We start from the raw sequence: 25,730 nt of genomic DNA, 5'->3' as shown, positions 1-25,730 counted from the left end.
TTTTGGGGTTGCTTTGCTGCCTCTGGCACTGGACTGCTTGACCGTGTGCATGGCATTATGAAGTCTGAAGACTACCAACAAATTTTGCAGCATAATGTAGGGCCCAGTGTGAGAAAGCTGGGTCTCCCTCAGAGGTCATGGGTCTTCCCGCAGGACAATGACCCAAAACACACTTCCAAAAGCACTATAAAATGGTTTGAGAGAAAGCACTGGAGACTTCTAAGGTGGCCAGCAATGAGTCCAGACCTGAATCCCATAGAACACCTGTGGAGAGATCTCAAAATGGCAGTTTGGAGAAGGCACCCTTCAAATATCAGGGACCTGGAGCAGTTTGCCAAAGAAGAATGGTCTACAATTCCAGCAGAGCATTGTAAGAAACTCATTGATGGTTACCGGAAGTGGTTGTTCGCAGTTATTTTGGCTAAAGGTTGTGCAACCAAGTATTAGGCTGAGGGTGCCAATACTTTTGTCCGGCCCTTTTTTGGAGTTTTGTGTGAAATGATCAATGATTTGATTTTTGCTTCATTCTCTTTTGTGTTTTTTCCTTGCAAGCAAATTAAATGAAGATAATAATACCAAAGAATTTGTGATTGCAATCATTTTCAGGAAGAAACTGAGTATTATCTGACAGAATTGCAGGGGTGCCAATACTTTTGGCCACTGCTATATATGTGTATGTATATATTATATTATAATTTACCTTGTGTAAATGTCGCTGTTCCTCTGAATCCATCGCTGTTTTTCTTTTGCTCCTGCGCCTCTCCATTCCTGAGATGTGGAAAGTTATGTATTTATGAAAATTAGGTGGGTGCGGTCCTGAACTCTACTTTAGGGGTGCGTTCTTGAGAACCACACCCACTTAGCTAAAAAGACTAGATTTATATGCAGTGAAGAAAGGCCCTTATCTCAGGAACAGAGAGGAGGAGGAACAAAAGAAAAACATTGCCGGATTCAGGAGAACAGCGGCATTTACACCAGGTAGAAAAAAACTGTATTTCTGGCCACTGACAGGTTCCCTTTAAGTCACTTCTTACCCGATCACCCGCAGGTAATGTTATGGAAATATCATGAGAATCTCCACATGGCATCGGATGTTCTTTACCTTTTGAAAAAGACTCAACGTCACAGTCTCTGACATTTCACTAAAGTCCAGGATCGTGAGGGGGCACATAATTATGTGACATTGTCTATTTTAGATGGTAATGAGGCTTTTTACTGATTTTGGTAATGTCGCCAGTTAAATACCAAGGAGCAGAAATCCTCGGTGGCATCATAGGGGGTCTGTATAGAAGACCACGGAGGATTGAAGGTCGCGTGTCACAGGGGCAGCAGCTCCTTTTAAATGAGATCACAGAAAGGAAAGTCCCAGCGGGACTTGGGGGGGGGGGATTCTGCATTTTTCATAGGGGGTCACTTACTATTTACAGATTGTATCGGACGGAGATTTATTCAAAATCTGTCTTTTTTTTTTTGCATTTTAGAAAATGAAGATTGAAATCGGTCACGTCAGACAACATCTGCAGGTGCGTGATGGCGGGCACGCACATAGGACGCGGATTTATTTCGTTGTTTGTCTTGCACTGATTGGTAGAAGAGCGGCACATGTGCCAGTCGTAGCATTCGTCTCCAGTCACCTCCAGAGCTGCATTGAAAAAAAACTAGTCTGCTACACGCCCCCAGGGTCTGACATCCGCCCCCGTCCCCCAGGGTCTGACATCCGCCCCCGTCCCCCAGGGTCTGACATCCGCCCCCGTCCCCCAGGGTCTGACATCCGCCCCCGTCCCCCAGGGTCTGACATCCGCCCCCGTCCCCCAGGGTCTGACATCCGCCCCCGTCCCCCAGGGTCTGACATCCGCCCCCGTCCCCCAGGGTCTGACATCCGCCCCCGTCCCCCAGGGTCTGACATCCGCCCCCGTCCCCCAGGGTCTGACATCCGCCCCCGTCCCCCAGGGTCTGACATCCGCCCCCGTCCCCCAGGGTCTGACATCCGCCCCCGTCCCCCAGGGTCTGACATCCGCCCCCGTCCCCCAGGGTCTGACATCCGCCCCCGTCCCCCAGGGTCTGACATCCGCCCCCGTCCCCCAGGGTCTGACATCCGCCCCCGTCCCCCAGGGTCTGACATCCGCCCCCGTCCCCCAGGGTCTGACATCCGCCCCCGTCCCCCAGGGTCTGACATCCGCCCCCCCACCCCTTTCCAGGGTCTGACATCCGCCCCCCCACCCCTTTCCAGGGTCTGACATCCGCCCCCCCACCCCTTTCCAGGGTCTGACAACCGCCCCCCCCACCCCTTTCCAGGGTCTGACAACCGCCCCCCCCCACCCCTTTCCAGGGTCTGACAACTGCCCCCCCCACCCCTTTCCAGGGTCTGACAACTGCCCCCCCACCCCTTTCCAGGGTCTGACAACTGCCCCCCCACCCCTTTCCAGGGTCTGACATCCGGTCCCCCGGTGTATAACATCCGGCCCCTTGTTCCAGTTTGGAGAAGACCCTTTTCTGTTCCCTGTATATATTCACGCTGTATATTTTATCTTGTTTGGAATTTTAAGAATGAAACAAATCAGATCCGCGCAGACACAAAGCTGGACATCAACCTGGAGAGGAGCCGCCTCACCGACATGGTAAGAGCCTGCAGTGTGTAGGACTCTGCTGCCACCTGCTGGCCGATACATGGAAGTGACAACCTGCAGAAGTGCTGTGTGTAATGGGCAGCTGAAGCATGGAGACAATAGAGGGGGACCAGCTGTGGAGCGCAGGAGAATGACCCTCGGGGGTACAGGAGAATGACCCTCGGGGTACAGGATAATGACACTCGGGGTGCACAATAGTGACATCTCACAGCCCCCCGTACCGTGTCTGTGTCGCCCCTAACCCTGACGCCTTTTCTTTCTGATCTATTCCGCAGTTCACCGAGCAGGAGAAGAAGCTGATGGACGCCAGCACCGAGTTCCATAAGAAGGTGACGCTGTGCAGTGACCCCATTCTGTATCTGTAGAATATTTGATGTCCTTGTAGATGGCGCCCCCTGCAGTTCTGACCTGACATATCACAGTCCTCGGTCACATAGATCAATCCTTACATCCTCCTTGGCTAAACAGTTAAGCCCTTTCTCGGGGGTCTCTGATGTCCCCTCCTGCCAGGTATCGCGCATCGGTGCTGGACACCCGGTGTTGGCGCACACATCACTTGAGTGTCTGGTGACATCACGCGATCGTTGCCCCCTGGTGCGGAGCTGATTGGGGACGGAGAATCCTTCTTAGGTCGTGGGGTTTTTATTTTGTCCGAGATTATTCAAAAGTTGCAATTGAGCAGTGAGAATGGCCGCTACTTACTCACTGAGCCCCCCGCTCGTCCAGTACCATAGTCTCCACTGCAACATCAGTGATGTCCATCTGTCATGTGACCTCTGCGCTAGTGATTGGTTGCAGCAGTCATGCGAATGATCGAAGGGACCACCAGGGCAATGGCAACAGCGGGGGGCTCGAGGTGAGTGGCAGCTATTTCTTTCTTTTGTACCATTTCCGATTATATGGCAACTGCTGGAGATTATTTACTGCAACCTCTGCCCAAGTGACTGTGGAGGAGGTGAGCTGTGACATCCCCTATTGTGAATGGTGGATCCTGTGTTATCTACTGTATATAGAGGTGTCATCAGTCATTGTACAGGAGGAGGAGGTGAGCTGTGGTATCACTTATTGTTAATGGTTGAACCTGTGTTATCTACTGTATATAGAGGTGTTATCAGTCATTGTACAGGAGGAGGAGGAGGTGAGCGGCGCTCTCTCTCTCGTGTACAGCTCGGCGCGCTCTCTCTCTCGTGTACAGCTCGGCGCTCTCTGTCTCTCGTATGTGGCGCGGCGCGCTCTGTCTCTCGTATGTGGCGCGGCGCGCTCTGTCTCTCGTCTGCGGCGCGCTCTGTCTCTCGTCTGCGGCGCGCTCTGTCTCTCGTCTGCGGCGCGCTCTGTCTCTCGTCTGCGGCGCGCTCTGTCTCTCGTCTGCGGTGCGCTCTGTCTCTCGTCTGCGGCGCGCTCTGTCTCTCGTCTGCGGCGCGCTCTGTCTCTCGTCTGCGGCGCGCTCTGTCTCTCGTCTGCGGCGCGCTCTGTCTCTCGTCTGCGGCGCGCTCTGTCTCTCGTCTGCGGCGCGCTCTGTCTCTCGTCTGCGGCGCGCTCTGTCTCTCGTCTGCGTCTCGCTCTGTCTCTCGTCTGCGGCTCGCTCTGTCTCTCGTCTGCGGCTCGCTCTGTCTCTCGTCTGCGGCGCGCTCTGTCTCTGGCGCGCTCTGTCTCTGGCGCGCTCTGTCTCGCTCTGTCTCGCTCTCGTGCGCGGCGCGCTCTGTCTCGCTCTGTCTCGCTCTCGTGCGCGGCGCGCTCTGTCTCTCGTCTGCGGCGCGCTCTGTCTCTGGCGCGCTCTGTCTCTGGCGCGCTCTGTCTCTGGCGCGCTCTGTCTCTGGCGCGCTCTGTCTCTGGCGCGCTCTGTCTCTGGCGCGCTCTGTCTCTCGTCTGCGGCGCGCTCTGTCTCTCGTCTGCGGCGCGCTCTGTCTCTGTCTCGCTCTGTCTCTCGTCTGCGGCTCGCTCTGTCTCTCGTCTGCGGCGCGCTCTGTCTCTGGCGCGCTCTGTCTCTGGCGCGCTCTGTCTCGCTCTGTCTCGCTCTCGTGCGCGGCGCGCTCTGTCTCGCTCTGTCTCGCTCTCGTGCGCGGCGCGCTCTGTCTCTCGTCTGCGGCGCGCTCTGTCTCTGGCGCGCTCTGTCTCTGGCGCGCTCTGTCTCTGGCGCGCTCTGTCTCTGGCGCGCTCTGTCTCTGGCGCGCTCTGTCTCTCGTCTGCGGCGCGCTCTGTCTCTCGTGCGCGGCGCGCTCTGTCTCTCGTGCGCGGCGCGCTCTGTCTCTCGTGCGCGGCGCGCTCTGTCTCGCTCTGTCTCTCGTCTGCGGCGCGCTCTGTCTCTCGTCTGCGGCGCGCTCTGTCTCTCGTCTGCGGCGCGCTCTGTCTCTGGCGCGCTCTGTCTCTGGCGCGCTCTGTCTCTGGCGCGCTCTGTCTCGCTCTGTCTCGCTCTCGTGCGCGGCGCGCTCTGTCTCGCTCTGTCTCGCTCTCGTGCGCGGCGCGCTCTGTCTCGCTCTGTCTCGCTCTCGTGCGCGGCGCGCTCTGTCTCTCGTCTGCGGCGCGCTCTGTCTCGTCTGCGGCGCGCTCTGTCTCTCATCTGCGGCGCGCTCTGTCTCTCGTCTGCGGCGCGCTCTGTCTCTCGTCTGCGGCGCGCTCTGTCTCTCGTCTGCGGCGCGCTCTGTCTCTCGTCTGCGGCGCGCTCTGTCTCTCGTCTGCGGCGCGCTCTGTCTCGCTTTCGTGCGCGGCGCGCTCTGTCTCACTTTCGTGCGCGGCGCGCTCTGTCTCGCTTTCGTGCGCGGCGCGCTCTGTCTCGCTCTCGCTCTCGTGCGCGGCGCGCTCTGTCTCGCTCTCGTGCGCGGCGCGCTCTGTCTCTGGCGCGCTCTGTCTCGCTCTCGTGCGCGGCGCGCTCTGTCTCGCTCTGTCTCGCTCTCGTGCGCGGCGCGCTCTGTCTCGCTCTGTCTCGCTCTCGTGCGCGGCGCGCTCTGTCTCGCTCTGTCTCTCGTCTGCGGCTCGCTCTGTCTCTCGTCTGCGGCGCGCTCTGTCTCTGGCGCGCTCTGTCTCTGGCGCGCTCTGTCTCTGGCGCGCTCTGTCTCGCTCTGTCTCGCTCTCGTGCGCGGCGCGCTCTGTCTCGCTCTCGTGCGCGGCGCGCTCTGTCTCGCTCTCGTGCGCGGCGCGCTCTGTCTCTCGTCTGCGGCGCGCTCTGTCTCTCGTCTGCGGCGCGCTCTGTCTCTCGTGCGCGGCGCGCTCTGTCTCGCTCTGTCTCTCGTCTGCGGCGCGCTCTGTCTCTCGTCTGCGGCGCGCTCTGTCTCTCGTCTGCGGCGCGCTCTGTCTCTGGCGCGCTCTGTCTCTGGCGCGCTCTGTCTCTGGCGCGCTCTGTCTCTGGCGCGCTCTGTCTCTGGCGCGCTCTGTCTCGCTCTCGTGCGCGGCGCGCTCTGTCTCGCTCTGTCTCGCTCTCGTGCGCGGCGCGCTCTGTCTCGCTCTGTCTCGCTCTCGTGCGCGGCGCGCTCTGTCTCTCGTCTGCGGCGCGCTCTGTCTCTCGTCTGCGGCGCGCTCTGTCTCTCGTCTGCGGCGCGCTCTGTCTCTGGCGCGCTCTGTCTCTGGCGCGCTCTGTCTCGCTCTGTCTCGCTCTCGTGCGCGGCGCGCTCTGTCTCGCTCTGTCTCGTGCGCGGCGCGCTCTGTCTCGCTCTGTCTCGCTCTCGTCTGCGGCGCGCTCTGTCTCTCGTCTGCGGCGCGCTCTGTCTCTCGTCTGCGGCGCGCTCTGTCTCTGGCGCGCTCTGTCTCTGGCGCGCTCTGTCTCTGGCGCGCTCTGTCTCTGGCGCGCTCTGTCTCTGGCGCGCTCTGTCTCTGGCGCGCTCTGTCTCTGGCGCGCTCTGTCTCTGGCGCGCGCTCCCGGACGCTCCTCCCATCACCCGCTGACCGTGGCTTCTTCCCCTGCAGAACATGTCCACGGACGGCGCCATCACCGAGATCAATAAGAAGATAGATATTGACATCGCCTCCTTGAAGACACTGATGGAGTCACATAAGTTGGACACCATCCGCTATTTGGCCGGTGAGTATCACATTTCTGTCCTCGCTGCTTCTCAGTGATTGGACCTTCAGCTCCTTTATGGCCAGTGTCCCTATGACAACACTTCCTGTGCTGTGTTCTGTTCAACCCCTTCCTCTGCAGACAATTTTCCTTTTTTGCGCTTTAAATTTTTGTTTTCCTCCCTCCATCACAAAGTCCTAACTTTTTTTTTTTTTTCTATTTACACAGCCGTATGAGGTCTTGTTTTTTTGGTGGGGGGACAAGTTGTCATTTTGAAGTGCTCCATTTTTAGGCTGTGTTCACATTTTTTCTTCTTAAATCTGATATTATTATTACTTTTATTTTTAATAATAATAATAATTTTACCATTATAATATACAGTACAGACCAAAAGTTTGGACACACCTTCTCATTTAAAGATTTTTCTGTATTTTCATGACTGAAAATTATACATTCACACTGAAGGCATCAGAACTATGAATTAACACATGTGGAATTATATACTTAACAAAAAAGTGTGAAACAACTGAAAATATGTCTTATATTCTAGGTTCTTCAAAGTAGCCACCTTTTGCTTTGATGACTGCTTTGCACACTCTTGGCATTCTCTTGATGAGCTTCAAGAGGTAGTCACCGGAAATGGTTTTCACTTCACAGGTGTGCCCTGTCAGGTCTAACAAGTGGGATTTCTTGCCTTATAAATGGGGTTGGGACCATCACTTGTGTTGTGCAGAAGTCAGGTGGATACACAGCTGATAGTCCTACTGAAGAGACTGTTAGAATTTGTATTATGGCAAGAAAAAAGCAGCTAAGTAAAGAAAAACGAGTGCCCATCCTTACTTTAAGAAATGAAGGTCAGTCAGTCCGAAAAATTGGGCAAACTTTGAAAGTGTCCCCAAGTGCAGTTGCAAAAACCATCAAGCGCTACAAAGAAACTGGCTCACATGAGGACCGCCCCAGGAAAGGAAGACCAAGAGTCACCTCTGCTTCTGAGGAGAAGTTTATCCGAGTCACCAGCCTCAGAAATCGCAGGTTAACAGCAGCTCAGATTAGAGACCAGGTCAATGCCACACAGAGTTCTAGCAGCAGACACATCTCTACAACAACTGTTAAGAGGAGACTTTGTGCAGCAGGCCTTCATGGTAAAATAGCTGCTAGGAAACCACTGCTAAGGACAGGCTACAAGCAGAAGAGACTTGTTTGGGCTAAAGAACACAAGAAATGGACATTAGACCAGTGGAAATCTGTGCTTTGGTCTGATGAGTCCAAATTTGAGATCTTTGGTTCCAACCACCGTGTCTTTGTGCGACGCAGAAAAGGTGAACGGATGGACTCTACATGCCTGGTTCCCACCGTGAAGCATGGAGGGGGAGGTGTGATGGTGTGGGGGTGCTTTGCTGGTGACACTGTTGGGGATTTATTCAAAATTGAAGGCATACTGAACCAGCATGGCTACCACAGCATCTTGCAGCGGCATGCTATTCCATCCGGTTTGCGTTTAGTTGGACCATCATTTATTTTTCAACAGGACAATGACCCCAAACACACCTCCAGGCTGTGTAAGGGCTATTTGACCAAGAAGGAGAGTGATGGGGTGCTACGCCAGATGACCTGGCCTCCACAGTCACCAGACCTGAACCCAATCGAGATGGTTTGGGGTGAGCTGGACCATAGAATGAAGGCAAAAGGGCAAACAAGTGCTAAGCATCTCTGGGAACTCCTTCAAGATTGTTGGAAGACCATTTCCGGTGACTGCGTCTTGAAGCTCATCAAGAGAATGCCAAGAGTGTGCAAAGCAGTCATCAAAGCAAAAGGTGGCTACTTTGAAGAACCTAGAATATAAGACATATTTTCAGTTGTTTCACACTTTTTTGTTAAGTATATAATTCCACATGTGTTAATTCATAGTTTTGATGCCTTCAGTGTGAATGTACAATTTTCATAGTCATGAAAATACAGAAAAATCTTTAAATGAGAAGGTGTGTCCAAACTTTTGGTCGGTTCTGTGATGTGTATGTGTGTATATAATTATATATTTTTGGGAGGAAGTACAGGGGAGTGATGTGAAAGATGTTTGTTTTGTTTTTTACTTTCCTTAAAGGACTTGAACCTTTACTATTCGTTATATTACTACAGTAAAGCAATGCAGGGGACCTTTTTAGAAGGCCCCCCCAGCTGCTATTGCGACCCATCGGCACCTTGTGACTATCAGCTGGGGTGTGGGTGCTATGGATGGACATTGGAGCAAATTGCTGCCCTAGATCTCACCACTTAAATACCACATTTCATAAATTGACAGCAGTATTTAAATGGTTAATCAACAGTGATCAGAGCTGACTCCAGTCGCTACTGTCAGAGGCTGGTGCTGGTATCCGCTGTATATGGTGCAGGGTCAGCTCTTCAGCCCACACCGAACCACTCTACATTTGCTACCACCTCCAGGTCTCTCATATGTGAAGGTTTTTTTTTTTCCCAACAGCAATTTTCCGATCTCTCCACAGGTGATCAATGGGATTTAGATCCGGACTCATTGCTGCCACTTCAGAACTCTCCAGAGCTTCGTTTCCATCTATTTCTGGGGGCTTCTTGAATATTTAAGGTCATTGTCCTACTGGAAGACCCACGACCTAAGATGCAAACCCAGCTTTCTGACACTGGGCACTACATTGCGACCTAAAATCCTTTGGTAATCTTCAGATTTCATGATGCCTTGCACACAGTCAGTGCACCCAGTGCCAGAGGCAGAGAGACCACCCCAAAACATATTTGAACCTCCACCATATTTGACTGTAGGTACTGTGTTCTTTTTTTGTAGGCATCATTCTGTAGAATGATGTGCTTTACCAAAAAGCTCTAGCTTGGTCTCATCTGTCCACAAAGACGCTTTCCCAGAAGGATTTTTGGCTTGCGTACATTTTGGCAAACTGCAGTCTAGCTTTTTTATGTATGTGTCAGCAGTGGGGTCCTCCTGGGTCTCCTGCCATAGCATTTTAGTTAATTCAAATGTCAATGGATAGTTCACGCTGACATTGATGCACCCTGAGCCTGCAGGACAGCTTGGATTTCTTTGTAACTTGATTGGGGCTTCTTATCCACCATCTGGACTATCCTGTGTTGCAACCTTTTATTAATTTTTCTCTGCCGTCCTCATCCAGGGAGATTAGCTACAGTGCCATGGGTTGTAAACTTCTTGATTATGTTGCGCACCGTGGACAAAGCAACATCAAGATCTCTGGAGATGGACTTGTAACCTTGAGATTATTGAAAAACATCAACAATTTTGGTGTTTCTCAAATCCTCAGACAGTTCTCTTCTCCTCTTTCTGTTCTCCATGCTTAGTGTGGCACACACAGACGTGTAATGCAAAGAATGAGTCAACTTCTCCCCTTTTTATCTGGTGTCAGGTGTGATTTTCATATTGCCCACACCTGTTACTTGTCACAGGTGAGTATGAACAAGCATCACATGCTGGAAACAAAGTTGTTTGACCACAATTTTGGAAAAGTGCCAACAATTTTGTCCGGCCCATTTTTGGGGTTTTGTTTGAAATTCTCTGATTTTTTTTTTGCCTTTTTTTCCTCTGTGTATTGGAACAACACAAAAAGACAAAAGGAAATAAGCCTGTGTATAACAAAACGCGTAATTGCAATAATTTTCTGGGAGAAATAATTCATTTTCTGGAACAATTTCAAGGGTGCCAACACTTTCGGCCATGACTGTATGAATGTCCACATTATTGGCTGCAATATAGATTTCGATGCGGACAGCTCTCCTTTAATTCTTGCTTCTTATATCCTTTCCTCCCCTTCTCGTTACAGCCTCCGTGTTCACCTGCCTGGCGATCGCTCTGGGATTTTACCGACTCTGGAAGTAGGAAAGACTTGCCAGGATTTGATTGGCAGCTGCTCCTGTGCCCGCTGCCGCCAGTCACCGGCAGGACTCGCAGGCAGGACTTGTAACGGTTCAGGGCTCCTTATCCTCTCACGCACAATTCATTATTTCTCGTGTTATTCTAGGATCGGACTGACCGCTTCCTTTAAGTGCCTTTTCTACGTGTTTTGTCCCTGAAATTTATTTCTGGTTTATATTGTTATATTAAATATATTGGCCCCCCGCCAATCGCTGCTGGTTCGATGTCTGCGCTCCGTGCTGCTCTTTGGTTGTAGACAGGTGAGTGTCGTTCTTTTCCCATCTGAGGTTTTATAAAGGGTTATGATGACGTTCCTTTGACAGGCTGCAATTCACACTACAACCACTGGGTGGCCACAAAGAGCATAAACTTCTCTCAGCAGAGTATCACAAAACTTTTTTTTTTCCCCCATTTCATTGTAATCCCCTTCTGCTCCATAATGAACTATTATATCAAGGAGTGGGTTCAGGAGCTGAGAATGCTCCTTACATAGCGGCTGCCAGCTGTGTTATACACCTGGCCTCTGACAGCCGCTGCAGTGTGACCACTTCATCTCTTTAACAGCAGCATGATCATGGTGGATCGTCTGTTTGGACCCCAAAAACCCTTCATATCTCCATAATGTGATTGTGGGGGGTTGCCACGGCTCATAACCCCAATGTCTTGATATGCCTGTTAAGCCCCAACCTTGATATTGCACTACATATTGCAGTCCTATAGTATTATATAGTATCATATAGTATGATATTGCTTGTTCCATACACTGAAATCGAATAAAAAAAAAAAAGTTTCCCTATGGAGACTAAAAAAAGTGCAGTTAAATATATTAAACTCTTTTTTTTTTATATGTAAATAAAAAAATAAAGAAATATAAAAATTTAAATTGATAGTCTTTGTTTTTAATAGAAGGAAAAATACAGATTTTTTTTTTTCTTTTTAAGTCCATAAAAGTCCAATTTATTAGAATAGAAATAGTTTGATTTTTTTTTCTCTTTATGGCGTATAAATCTAACGATTTTTAGTTCCTTCACCTTAAAAAAAATGCATTAAAAAGAAATTGTATAATTAAAAAGAGCAAAAAAAAAAAAAGAAAAAAAAGTCCTCACAGAACTTTGGACATAAAATACAAAACAACAAGTCTCCATAATGCAGACACAAAGCAAGTTTAATTTATTTCTTTTTTCTTTTATAAAGTTCAGCCACTAATAATAATATATATATATATATATATATATATATATATATATATATATATATATATATATATATATATATATATATATATATATATATATATATATATATATATATATATATATATATATATATATATATATATATATATATATATATATATAATACAGTTTTGGAAATAAATATTGCCCTAAAATCCAGAAAAATCAGATTTCTATAGATAACTAATCCAGGGTCAGGTGACCTGCGACAGTCTAACTTCCCAGCATGCACTGCGTTACTTCTCCGTTCCCCTCTTCACAAACACGCCACCCGGGTTTTGTTGCGGAGCCGGTTTCTTCTTGGCGCTTTTCTTCTCCTTGTACGCGTCGGACAGTTTCTGGAGAAAGGAGACATCACGTGAGGAAAATGTTCAGGGGCAGAAAACAGCGCCACCAGTATCTTCAGGTTGTGTGTGGTACTGCAGCCTGCGCCGACTGGAGGCAATGCCTCCATATAACCTGTGCAGATTAAACCAAATTTCACCTTCTATATTTTATTTATTTTTTTACTAGTTTTAACCTAGCCGTGTTCAAAATACCAAAATCATCACGTACTCGCCCTCCCCGGGTCCAGCAGTGCACCTCCTCTGGTGCTTGTGTACAGGCTGCAATCAATCACAGGAGTAGGAGAGGAGCTGCAGTGCTGGACCAGGGGAGGGTGAGCATGTGATGACTATTTTTACAGCGGGATGGAGCTTTATCACACACACACCTACCAATCTCCTGCATAGGAAAAATGTGAAATGCTAAAATCCTGAATGCCTGAAGCCACCACTAGAGGGAGCTCAGTGTACAGAATACGCGTATTCCCATCTCGCAGGTACGACTCTGCAGCTCTCCATTGACTTCAATGGGAATTCAAAAAATTGTGCTCCGACTAAGCCATTTTCTACTGTGGCATAGTGGTTTCCCCATTTCCTTTCTCGTTGCCCCCATTTCAATTCCTTCACTAATGTCAAATCTGTTGCGAAATCCCTGCCAAAATCGGCCTTTCCTTAAATACTTTGTGCTGCTGCGGGGGAACTTTCTTATTGGGGACTGTTCTGGGGGACCCTGCTCTGTCCACTATGAGCCATTTAGGAGGCCACAGATTATACAGAGCAGATCACCACGGGAATGACACAAGTCGCTCCTAAAATACTCTGTGCTGCTGATACCAAAGCATGTAAAGGCGATGAAGAACTATAAAGCGGCCTGTAATAAGACGTTTCTAGCACAGAACGGTATATAAGCCGCTTACGCTGGCTCTGGGAGGAGGTTTCGTCTGCTGCAGGCAGCTGCTGAGCTGAGAGATCTGCACCCTGTATTCATCAAGCTGGACCTCCATCTTCTCCCGGCGCAGACGCTCGTACTCCAGCTGCGCCTCCAAATCTCTGATCACCCTACGGAGAAAATCAGGCCTTAAAAAGGTATTCCCATCTCCAAGATCCTATCCCAATATGCAGTAGGTGTAATAATAATAGCAAATACCTGCAATTAGAAATGTAGTATAGTTCTTCTGATTTGCTATGTTGCTTACCCCAGGTGCAGGGCATTGTAGTAGCATAGGTATCCATGGTTACAACCACTCATATAGTGACAATTCTTATTGCTTGTAACCACGGATATCTAAGCTACTGCAATGCCCTGCACATCGGGTAAGCGACATAGCTAATCAGAAGAACTACTTTACTAAAAAAAAAAAACGCCATTCTGCGGACCAGGAAACTTTATTCTCCAGGTCGGTGGTATTACAACGATAAATATATAATTTTTTTGTATTGATTTTTGAAATCAGCTTAACAGTAATAAAAAAAAAAAAAAAGTGTTGCCATTTACTGGGACCAGTTTTTTTTTCTTGGGTGGGGGGTGGGGAGGTTCCGATGAAGAAGCTGAGAGAGCTTATTTTTGGGGGAGCAATAGGACTCCTTGATCACTTTTTACTGCTATCCATCCCCGATTCAAATCAAGGGGCGGATTTGCAGTACCTGGCCGCAGCCACTATACAATTGATGGCGCTGTGCATCTCAGCAACTGCGCAGTATCGGCCGCCAGCAGCGCCGGGAACAGCTGATCGGTGAGTAAGCCAAGTGTCACACCCCCACCGATCAGACATCAATGTTAAAGTCCTGGACAACCCCTTTAATGCTAATCCTTTACTTCTCAGATTCTTTTTGCTCCTTTTTCCTACGATTTTCTTCTTCCAGGATGCCACCTAGATGCTTAAAATTGCTTTTTGCGATCTCCAGTAACTTCTCGAGTTCTTTCACCTTGTCATGGGCTCTCACTGGAAGAAAGACAATATATCACTGATATTTAATACTTCAATGGTTTGTGAACTACAATTCCCAGCATGCACAGGCTGGAGACCCTTGTTTTGAGGGTCGTCAAGAACTCCGACCCGCTCCTTACACCCCCCCACACTCTATTTTTCTCTACGTACTGCGGGCCTTTTTCTTTTCGCTGGCGCTCATGTTTAGATCTTCTTGTTGATCGGTGCTTCCTTCCACGCCGTGTCTCTCGAAAAACAAGGGGTTGTCTTCGCTTAACTCGTCCCCTGAATCTTCATCGACCCTGCCCCCGAGGAGCTTTACAGCAGCCGGATGTGCGGACCTGTCACCGACACATGGGAATAAGGCAACAGCGAGTAGTACAGGTCAGAATCCAACATGGCACATGGTAAATTATTCTGCTACCTTTTGGCAACATCTTTCGGGGTCTCCCCGGCCTCGGTGGTGATGTTGTAGTCCGCCCCCATTTCCAGCAGCCACTGTATGCACTCCACCTGACCGTTGCTCGCGGCTGAGGAGCACAACACCCGGTTGCATCACATGGCTCGCCCCGTAGATCTGTTAGACGTTCCCTTATAGACAGGCTCGTCCCATTTTTTTTTTTTTTTCTATGATTCTCACCTTTGTGTAAGGGAGTGGAGCCTTTATCATCTCGCTCGTTAATGTTAATTATTCCACTCTCTACCAGTTTTCGAAGCGTTACCAGATCACCTTTATAGGCAGCGACGTGCGCCGGGAACGCCAAATCTAACGAAGAAAAGAAGAACCATAATAAATGCTACATAGAGTTTGACACAAACAAAAAGATGCATAAGATTCTGGCTGCCACCAGGGGGAGCTCACTGAAGACAAATACAATATTGAACCCTATGAGGCCTGCATGGATCTGTGTGCAGTGAGCTCCCCCTAGTGGCAGCCATTTACATTTATGTCTGCGGGAAAAGTTCTATACTAGTAAACCACAGCGCTGATATGTTTTCTGCCAGAGATTCTGATTATATCAGCTCTTGGGTACACTCACTCTCCATCTCTTCCGGATGATCCCTCTCATACTCCACACCGTCTATATACTGAATGATTTTCTCCTTATAAAATCTTCTTGCCAGGTCCTTCAGGTTGTCTCCATTATTGTTCCTTGCCTCTAGAGCACGGGTGAAGCTGGGGATTTTACTGAGCAGAAATTTTAAGCAATGCAGATGTCCCTCCATGGCGGCTAAATGCACTTATAATAGACAAAAAAATATCCAGTAACATATACAGAACCAATATATAATATAATGTACATAGACATCTATAGAGGGACTCATTCCTAATGTAAAAATAGCTTTCCAATTCTGATTCATAATCTCACCCATAGGGGGCAGTATTATAGTACTTATATTCTTGTACATAGGGGCAGTATTATAGTAGTTAAATTCTTCTACATACTGGCAGTATTATAGTAGTTATATTCTTCTACATACTGGCAGTATTATAGTAGTTATATTCTTGTACATAGGGGCAGTATTATAGTAGTTATATTCTTCTACATACTGACAGTATTATAGTAGTTATATTCTTGTACATAGGGGGCAGTATTATAGTAGTTATATTCTAGTACATAGGGAGCAGTATTATAGTAGTTATATTCTACATAGGAGCAGTATTATAGTAGTTATATTCTACATAGGAGCAGTATTATAGTAGTTATATTCTTCTACATACTGGCAGTATTATAGTAGTTATATTCTTGTACATAGGGGCAGTATTATAGTAGTTATATTCTAGTACATAGGGAGCAGTATTATAGTAGTTATATTCTACATAGGAGCAGTATTATAGTAGTTATATTCTTGTACATAGTGGCAGTATTATAGTAGTTATATTCTTGTACATAGGAGGCAGTATTATAGTAGTTATATTCTTGTACATAGGAGGCAGTATTATAGTAGTTATATTCTTGTACATAGGGGGCAGTATTATAGTAGTTATATTCTCGTACATAGGGGCAGTATTATAGTAGTTATATTCTTGTACATAGGGGCAGTATTATAGTAGTTATATTCTTGTACATAGGAGCAGTATTATCGTAGTTATATTCCTGTACATAGGAGCAGTATTATAGTAGTTATATTCTTGTACATAGGGGGCAGTATTATAGTAGTTATATTCTAGTACATAGGGAGCAGTATTATAGTAGTTATATTCTTGTATATAGGTGGCAGTATTATAGTAGTTATATTCTTGTATATAGGGAGCAGTATTATAGTAGTTATATTCTTGTACATAGGGGCAGTATTATAGTAGTTATATTCTTGTATATAGGGAGCAGTATTATAGTAATTATATTCTTGTACATAGGGAGCAGTATTATAGTAGTTATATTCTTGTACATAGGGAGCAGTATTATAGTAGTTATATTCTTGTACATAGGGGGCAGTATTATAGTAGTTATATTCTTGTACATATGGGGCAGTATTATAGTAGTTATATTCTTGTACATAGGAGCAGTAATATAGTAGTTATATTCTTGTACATAGGGAGCAGTAATATAGTAGTTATATTCTTGTACATAGGGAGCAGTATTATAGTAGTTATATTCTTGTACATAGGGAGCAGTATTATAGTAGTTATATTATTGTACATAGGAGCAGTATTATAGTAGTTATATTCTTGTACATAGGGGGCAGTATTATAGTAGTTATATTCTTGTACATAGGAGCAGTAATATAGTAGTTATATTCTTGTACATAGGGAGCAGTATTATAGTAGTTATATTCTTGTACATAGGAGCAGTAATATAGTAGTTATATTCTTGTATATAGGGGGCAGTATTATAGTAGTTATATTCTCGTACATAGGGGCAGTATTATAGTAGTTATATTCTTGTACATAGGGAGCAGTATTATAGTAGTTATATTATTGTACATAGGAGCAGTATTATAGTAGTTATATTCTTGTACATAGGGGGCAGTATTATAGTAGTTATATTCTTGTACATAGGAGCAGTAATATAGTAGTTATATTCTTGTACATAGGGAGCAGTATTATAGTAGTTATATTCTTGTACATAGGAGCAGTAATATAGTAGTTATATTCTTGTACATAGGGGGTAGTATTATAGTAGTTATATTCTTGTACATAGGCAGCAGTATTATAGTAGTTATATTCTTGTACATAGGGGCAGTATTATAGTAGTTATATTCTTGTACTGTACATAGGGGGCAGTATTATAGTAGTTATATTCTTGTACATATGGGGCAGTATTATAGTAGTTATATTCTTGTACATAGGGGCAGTATTATAGTAGTTATATTCTTGTACATAGGGGCAGTATTATAGTAGTTATATTCTTGTACTGTACATAGGGAGCAGTATTATAGTAGTTATATTCTTGTACATAGGAGCAGTAATATAGTAGTTATATTCTTGTACATAGGGGGTAGTATTATAGTAGTTATATTCTTGTACATAGGAGCAGTATTATAGTAGTTATATTCTTGTACATAGGGGCAGTATTATAGTAGTTATATTCTTGTACTGTACATAGGGGGCAGTATTATAGTAGTTATATTCTTGTACATATGGGGCAGTATTATAGTAGTTATATTCTTGTACATAGGGGCAGTATTATAGTAGTTATATTCTTGTACATAGGAGGCAGTATTATAGTAGTTATATTCTTGTACATAGGGGGCAGTATTATAGTAGTTATATTCTCGTACATAGTGGCAGTATTATAGTAGTTATATTCTTGTACATAGGGGCAGTATTATAGTAGTTATATTCTTGTACATAGGAGCAGTATTATCGTAGTTATATTCCTGTACATAGGAGCAGTATTATAGTAGTTATATTCTTGTACATAGGGGGCAGTATTATAGTAGTTATATTCTAGTACATAGGGAGCAGTATTATAGTAGTTATATTCTTGTATATAGGTGGCAGTATTATAGTAGTTATATTCTTGTATATAGGGAGCAGTATTATAGTAGTTATATTCTTGTACATAGGGGCAGTATTATAGTAGTTATATTCTTGTACATAGGAGCAGTATTATAGTAGTTATATTCTTGTACATAGGAGCAGTAATATAGTAGTTATATTCTTGTACATAGGGGGCAGTATTATAGTAGTTATATTCTTGTACATAGGGGGCAGTATTATAGTAGTTATATTCTAGTACATAGGGAGCAGTATTATAGTAGTTATATTCTTGTATATAGGTGGCAGTATTATAGTAGTTATATTCTTGTATATAGGGAGCAGTATTATAGTAATTATATTCTTGTACATAGGGAGCAGTATTATAGTAGTTATATTCTTGTACATAGGGAGCAGTATTATAGTAGTTATATTCTTGTACATAGGGGGCAGTATTATAGTAGTTATATTCTTGTACATAGGGGGCAGTATTATAGTAGTTATATTCTTGTACATAGGGGGCAGTATTATAGTAGTTATATTCTTGTATATAGGGAGCAGTATTATAGTAATTATATTCTTGTACATAGGGAGCAGTATTATAGTAGTTATATTCTTGTACATAGGGAGCAGTATTATAGTAGTTATATTCTTGTACATAGGGGGCAGTATTATAGTAGTTATATTCTTGTACATAGGGGGCAGTATTATAGTAGTTATATTCTTGTACATAGGAGCAGTAATATAGTAGTTATATTATTGTACATAGGAGCAGTATTATAGTAGTTATATTCTTGTACATAGGGGGCAGTATTATAGTAGTTATATTCTTGTACATAGGAGCAGTAATATAGTAGTTATATTCTTGTACATAGGGAGCAGTATTATAGTAGTTATATTCTTGTACATAGGAGCAGTAATATAGTAGTTATATTCTTGTACATAGGGGGTAGTATTATAGTAGTTATATTCTTGTACATAGGAGCAGTATTATAGTAGTTATATTCTTGTACATAGGGGCAGTATTATAGTAGTTATATTCTTGTACTGTACATAGGGGGCAGTATTATAGTAGTTATATTCTTGTACATATGGGGCAGTATTATAGTAGTTATATTCTTGTACATAGGGGCAGTATTATAGTAGTTATATTCTTGTACATAGGGGCAGTATTATAGTAGTTATATTCTTGTACTGTACATAGGGGGCAGTATTATAGTAGTTATATTCTTGTACATAGGGGGCAGTATTATAGTAGTTATATTCTTGTACATAGGGGGCAGTATTATAGTAGTTATATTCTTGTACATAGGGGGCAGTATTATAGTAGTTATATTCTTGTACATAGGGGGCAGTATTACATTTTAAACATGAATATAATAATAGATCTACCTGGTGAATTTCCATCATGATCGGTTTCTTCTACAGAAGCCCCCCACCTCACAAGAAGCTGTAAACAGCCAAGTCGGCCATGGAATGCAGCATAATGAACTGGTGTCCATCCTTTAATATCTGCGCTGCCTGTATCCTGTAATGAATATAACCTTCATTATATAGAATAATCCCGTAACACGTCTCATCCTCCACAATACGTGAAGACCGGCTGCCATGTAACAGTCAGTGTATTAGCCTGTGCTCACCGCCACCGTGCGCAGTATGGTCTGCAGTGTGAATGAGTGGCCGTGGGACGCAGCCAGGTGTGAGGGCGAGCACTGCCGGTCGTCTTTAGCTGATAGGTTTGCTCCACTGAGAACCAAGGCCTGTGAGCAAGAACAAGATGTGGATATAATGCGATCGATCGATAGACAGACAGACGTTGGCTGTGTACCTGCATGCAGGCATCTTGTCCTTTTATAGCAGCTAAATGAGCGGCCGTCCACCCTCTGGTTGTAACATTAGTGATATCAGCGCCGTGCCACAGTAACCAGTGAAGACACTGCAATATAACAGACAAACTGCAGATTAACCTGATCATAAAGGCACAGTGATTCTTTCTGTCCTTGAATATCAAGGACTATTTAATTGATAAATAGATATATTCCCAACTAGTTCTTAATAGAACTTTACATCAATTACAATTTTCCTGATACAGAGCTCAAAATCCTCTATATAAACAGCTAAGTAATACAATTCTGCCTTCCTGCAGTCACCACTAGAGGGAGCTCAGAGCATACTGTTTATCCATGGAACTCAATAGTAATCCAGTATGCAGTGAGCTCCCTCTAGTGGCAGTGAGAGAAGAATGCGCTCCCTTTTAGCCTTTGTGTCCTGGATTTAGTGTTCTACATTCTTTCTATTCATAGAATGGTAGAGTTGGAAGGGACCTCCTGGGTCATCTGGTCCAACCCCCTGCTCAAAGCAGGATTCACTAGATCATCTCAGACAGATGTCTGTCCAGCCTCTGTTTGAAGACGTCCATTGAAGGAGAACTCACCACCTCTCGTGGCAGCCTGTTCCACTCATTAATCACCCTAACTGTCAAAAAGTTTTGTGTCTCCTCCCATTTAGTTTCATCCCATTGCTTCTAGTCTTTCCTTGTGCAAATGAGAATAAAGATGATCCTTCTACAATGTGACAGCCCTTGACATATTTGTAGACAGCTATTAAGTCTCCTCTCAGTCTTCTTTTTTGCAAGCTAAACATTCCCAAATCCTGCAACCGTTCCTCATAGGACATGGTTTGCAGACCAGTCACCATTCTGGTCGGCTCTTCCCTAAACTTGTTCTAGTTTTGAATTCTATTTGTTCCAATTAAACCGGGACCAAAATTCCAGTGTAATTAACCCCGTCCTGCCTTTTATGTCTATGTATGGTTGCGGTTGTACGGAGTGGGCAGGTGTCAGCTGTGTTATACAGCAAGCATCTGTGACAATGGCATGTAAGTGGAGCGATCCCTGTCACACAACTGTACTAGCGCCCCCCTCCAATTTATCGACATTTAACCTTTTGAGGTCAGTGAATGAGAACAATCTAGTTTTCATCCTTTCCCTGCTTCCTGCGCTCAGCTGAGAGAGTGAAACAATTGTATCCCTCTGCTCTGTGAGCAGCGCGCTGATACAATGTACATTCATTGTTACAATGTAACGGCTCACAGAGCATTGTCTTGACCGGATAGGATTGCTCTCTGTACAGGGCTGATTGCTCTCAATCACTGATAGCAAGCGGAGATCTTGAAACTGGAGAAGAAAGTTGTAGAACTTTTTTCTTTTTTTTTAACCCCTTTAAAGTAGAATCCCAGGTAGACCGTGCACTTAGAAATGTACAACCTTAGTGGTTCGTTACCTCCAGACTCCCAGAATGTGCCGCCCAGTGCAGGGGTGTAAACTTATGGAGCGGGTCCACCACGTTCACGCTGGTCCCGTTCTTCACGATGGTGGCCAGCTCTTCGACATGTCCGCACCTCACCGCCTCGTGGATGCTGCCGTGATCCCTCCTCTTCTGCAGAGCGGCTACGAGAGACGGTCGCAAGCAGACGCACGGGTTACTTAAAAGTTCTTAACCCCTTCATGACATACGACGACCTGATACAGCATATGTTGTGTCTCCGAGCCCGCGTCGTTCCTGGCAGATGAAGGCCGATTTATTCAACCATCGTCTGCCTTTAACAGCGGCGGGTGTGTAAAACAATTAAAAAATAAAAATTCACATATTCGGTATCGCTGCGATCAGAAACGTCCGATCTATCAAAATATAAAATAATCTGATCGGTAAACGGTGTAACGAGAAAAGGAATCAAAAAGGCCAGAATTACGTTTGTTTGTTTTTTTGTCGCAGCAACATTGCAATAAGAGGCGATCAAAACATCGCATCTACACCAAAATTGTAGAAATAAAAACGTCAGCTCGGCGCGCAAAAAAGTAAGCCCTCACCCAGCGACAGATCCCAAAAAATGAAAAGGTTACAGGTCTCGGAAAATGGCGACAAAAGCAACATTTTTTTTTTTTTTTTTTTTTTATTTCTGAATATTTTTAAATAAAAAAAAAAACAACAAAACTATACATGTTTGGTATCTGTGTACTTGTACTGACCTGGAGAATCATATTGACAGTAAAAATTATTTAAAAAAAAAACACCCGCCCAAAAATTGTGAAATTGCACTTTTTTTTTTTTTTTTTTTTGCAATTACAACGCATTTTCCAGTGCATCACATGATAAAATGAATGATGTCGTTCAAAAGTACAACTTGTCCTGCACAAAACAATGCTTCACACGGCTATACGGAGGGAAAAAATAAAAAAAGTTATAGCTCTTGGAAGAAGGGGAACAAGAAACGAAAAAAAAAATTGCCCAGCGGTAAAGGGGTTAAAGTTGAGGTTGAGCACTGGAAAAGGCACAGTGCCGTACATTGTGTAGTGGTCATGAATGGTACTATAGAAATGAGATGGAAAGAGCTTGCAGTACCACTTGCAACCACTACCCAATGTACGGCACTCTGCCACCTCTCACTACATTCACACATCCATGTGATACAACTTAGTGCTGTCCGTAATTTTCTCGGCAGCACATTGACCCATGAAGCTTCACTGATCCATACACCCATCAATTTTAAAAACTGCTCCGTCGGACTCTGAGCAGGTCCTATCCTCAACTGTTTTGCGGACGAGACTCGGTCATTAATCCGAAGACACACAAAAGACAAACTTTACACTTCAGTTTTTAAACCGAGTCTCATCTGTTTTTAACTAATCCACTGAGAGAAAACAGATGTAATTAAGATGACACCTGAGGAAAAAAAAAATCAATCCCTTTCTCTAGTAATAATATGAATACGAATGTGTGAATGTTAGAGATGGCAAAGAGGGAGAAATGACTGTACACAGATCTGCAAGGGGGCAGGGGAGAAAAGATTGTGGAGGGCACAGAAAACAGCGAAAAGCTGGGCTGATATGTGAGTTTATAAAGAGAGCAGCACCCTGGATACACCCACACCTCATGTCCAGCCTACATTACTGGGAGAGACACACAGAGCTCACATCCAGCCTATATTACTGGGAGAGACACACAGAGCTCACATCCAGCCTATATTACTGGGAGAGACACACAGAGCTCACATCCTGCCTATATTACTGGGAGAGACACACAGACATCACATCCAGCCTATATTACTGGGAGAGACACGCAGACCTCACATCCAGCCTATATTACTGGGAGAGACACACAGACCTCACATCCAGCCTATATTACTGGGAGAGACACACAGACCTCACATCCAGCCTATATTACTGGGAGAGACACACAGACCTCAAATCCAGCCTATATTGCTGGGAGAGACACACAGACCTCACATCCAGCCTATATTACTGGGACACACACACAGACCTCACATCCAGCCTATATTACTGGGAGACACACACAGACCTCACATCCAGCCTATATTGCTGGGAGAGACACACAGACCTCACATCCAGCCTATATTGCTGGGAGAGACACACAGACCTCACATCCAGCCTATATTACTGGGAGACACACGCAGACCTCACATCCAGCCTATATTACTGGGAGACACACGCAGACCTCACATCCAGCCTATATTACTGGGAGACACACGCAGACCTCACATCCAGCCTATATTACTGGGAGACACACGCAGACCTCACATCCAGCCTATATTACTGGGAGAGACACGCAGACCTCACATCCAGCCTATATTGCTGGGAGAGACACGCAGACCTCACATCCAGCCTATATTGCTGGGAGAGACACGCAGACCTCACATCCAGCCTATATTACTGGGAGAGACACGCAGACCTCACATCCAGCCTATATTGCTGGGAGAGACACGCAGACCTCTCTCCCAGCAATATAGGCTGGATGTGACACGCAGACCTCACATCCAGCCTATATTGCTGGGAGAGACACGCAGACCTCACATCCAGCCTATATTGCTGGGAGAGACACGCAGACCTCACATCCAGCCTATATTGCTGGGAGAGACACACAGACCTCACATCCAGCCTATATTGCTGGGAGAGACACACAGACCTCACATCCAGCCTATATTACTGGGAGACGCAGACCTCACATCCAGCCTGTATTACTGGGAGACACACACAGACCTCACATCCAGCCTATATTACTGGGAGACACACACAGACCTCACATCCAGCCTATATTACTGGGAGAGACACACGGACCTCACATCCAGCTTATATTACTGGGAGACACACACGGACCTCACATCCAGCCTATATTACTGGGAGAGACACACGGACCTCACATCCGGCCTATATTGCTGGGAGAGACACACGGACCTCACATCCAGCCTATATTGCTGGGAGAGACACACGGACCTCACATCCAGCCTATATTGCTGGGAGAGACACACAGACCTCACATCCAGCCTATATTACTGGGAGACACACGCAGACCTCACATCCAGCCTATATTGCTGGGAGAGACACGCAGACCTCACATCCAGCCTATATTGCTGGGAGAGACACGCAGACCTCACATCCAGCCTATATTGCTGGGAGAGACACGCAGACCTCACATCCAGCCTATATTGCTGGGAGAGACACGCAGACCTCACATCCAGCCTATATTGCTGGGAGAGACACGCAGACCTCACATCCAGCCTATATTGCTGGGAGAGACACGCAGACCTCACATCCAGCCTATATTACTGGGAGAGACACGCAGACCTCACATCCAGCCTATATTGCTGGGAGAGACACGCAGACCTCACATCCAGCCTATATTACTGGGAGAGACACACGCAGACCTCACATCCAGCCTATATTACTGGGAGAGACACGCAGACCTCACATCCAGCCTATATTACTGGGAGAGACACACAGACCTCACATCCAGCCTATATTACTGGGAGAGACACGCAGACCTCACATCCAGCCTATATTGCTGGGATGAAGGAATAGAGATTACAGACTGAATCTTAGTGCCGTCTTATTTCTCCCATGTCGGCGGCGGCCATTGCCTTTAAAGTTTGGGAAAACCCATTTAAACTAATCAAAAATGTCAATAAAGTAATAATATAAATCAAGTCAGAAATGTTTTTGCATCAGGAAAATCAGGACGGGGTCTCATATTAAAGGGGATTTCTGCGGTTAGACAACCCCTTTAAGAAACATAGTATAAAAAAATCTTGCGAAAAAAACAGGAGTGAAAGATAAAATGTGGATAAAACCAGATTATTTTACTTTTTTGCTGCATCCATCGGAACACAAACTAAAAAAGTGAAAAAAATAGACAGTTAATGCAGTTGAAAAGAGGTGGACACGCTGGCACTTGTGGTTCTCCACTGTTGGGCCTCTCACCTGCTGAGGACACCGCCGGCATATTTCAGCTTCTGGGAACTAATAAGTAAACGCCGTTACAGGAAACTTCCGGGACGCGAGGTGGTTCCTATGGAAACTGTAGGTGGTATGGTGACGTCACTTCCGCAGCGACGTAAGACTGGTCGGAAGGACGCCATCTTGGAAGCTGGCAGAGCGGCTGCGCGGATCCTCGGCTTCCAGTCTGTTGAGACCTTGACAGTAAAGGGCATCTGGCCGCCATAGACAGAGACTGAGGGAGGGTCAGGGCTGCTCAGACTGGGGAGAGGCAGCTGTCTGTGGCTGCACAGAGGTAAAAGTAACTGCCTGTCTGTACTGGTGCAGGGAATGCTGGGACTTGTAGTGTATAGGTTACTGAGGATGTAATGTCCCACTCCAGAGCCATAGGGGGCGCTCTAGGGGTTATCTTTTTTTTTTTTTTTTTTCACTTTAGGCTTTTAGGAAACCCATAAGATGATCGCTAAGGATGCCGATAGCGAGAACCACGGTGACCATTCGTTTTA

At 45.7% G+C, this 25,730-nt stretch overlaps 2 protein-coding genes across 3 annotated transcripts in view; one reads left to right on the top strand and one right to left on the bottom strand.

The window, feature by feature from the left end:
* Positions 1–10,737, top strand: part of CCDC90B (coiled-coil domain containing 90B) — a 58,617-nt gene extending 47,880 nt beyond the window's left edge. For both annotated transcript variants that reach the window (XM_073661709.1, XM_073661708.1), the window contains 5 exons: positions 1,482–1,523; positions 2,547–2,618; positions 2,903–2,956; positions 6,525–6,639; positions 10,437–10,737. In XM_073661709.1, the coding sequence (XP_073517810.1) occupies positions 1,482–1,523; positions 2,547–2,618; positions 2,903–2,956; positions 6,525–6,639; positions 10,437–10,492 (339 nt within the window). In that variant the 3' untranslated portion in view covers positions 10,493–10,737. The remainder of the gene's footprint in view (positions 1–1,481; positions 1,524–2,546; positions 2,619–2,902; positions 2,957–6,524; positions 6,640–10,436) is intronic.
* A 1,120-nt stretch (positions 10,738–11,857) lies between these two features.
* Positions 11,858–25,319, bottom strand: ANKRD42 (ankyrin repeat domain 42). The gene is made up of 12 exons (XM_073669617.1): positions 25,210–25,319; positions 21,218–21,384; positions 19,765–19,872; positions 19,577–19,696; positions 19,329–19,464; positions 15,055–15,255; positions 14,655–14,780; positions 14,439–14,544; positions 14,186–14,355; positions 13,903–14,029; positions 13,004–13,145; positions 11,858–12,101 (listed from the first exon to the last, which is right to left on the bottom strand). Exons 1-12 carry the CDS (start codon positions 25,229–25,231, stop codon positions 12,000–12,002), a joined length of 1,527 nt encoding a protein of 508 aa, XP_073525718.1. The 5' UTR covers positions 25,232–25,319; the 3' UTR covers positions 11,858–11,999.
* Between the last annotated feature and the right edge of the window lie 411 nt (positions 25,320–25,730).

The sequence above is a fragment of the Phyllobates terribilis genome, unplaced genomic scaffold, assembly GCF_046119375.1.
Source record: "Phyllobates terribilis strain yellow unplaced genomic scaffold, ASM4611937v1 Scaffold_2__4_contigs__length_985480577, whole genome shotgun sequence".
Lineage (NCBI taxonomy): Eukaryota > Metazoa > Chordata > Amphibia > Anura > Dendrobatidae > Phyllobates > Phyllobates terribilis.
The sequence above is the reverse complement of the archived record's forward strand: the minus strand, read 5'-3'. Positions and strand labels throughout refer to the sequence as shown.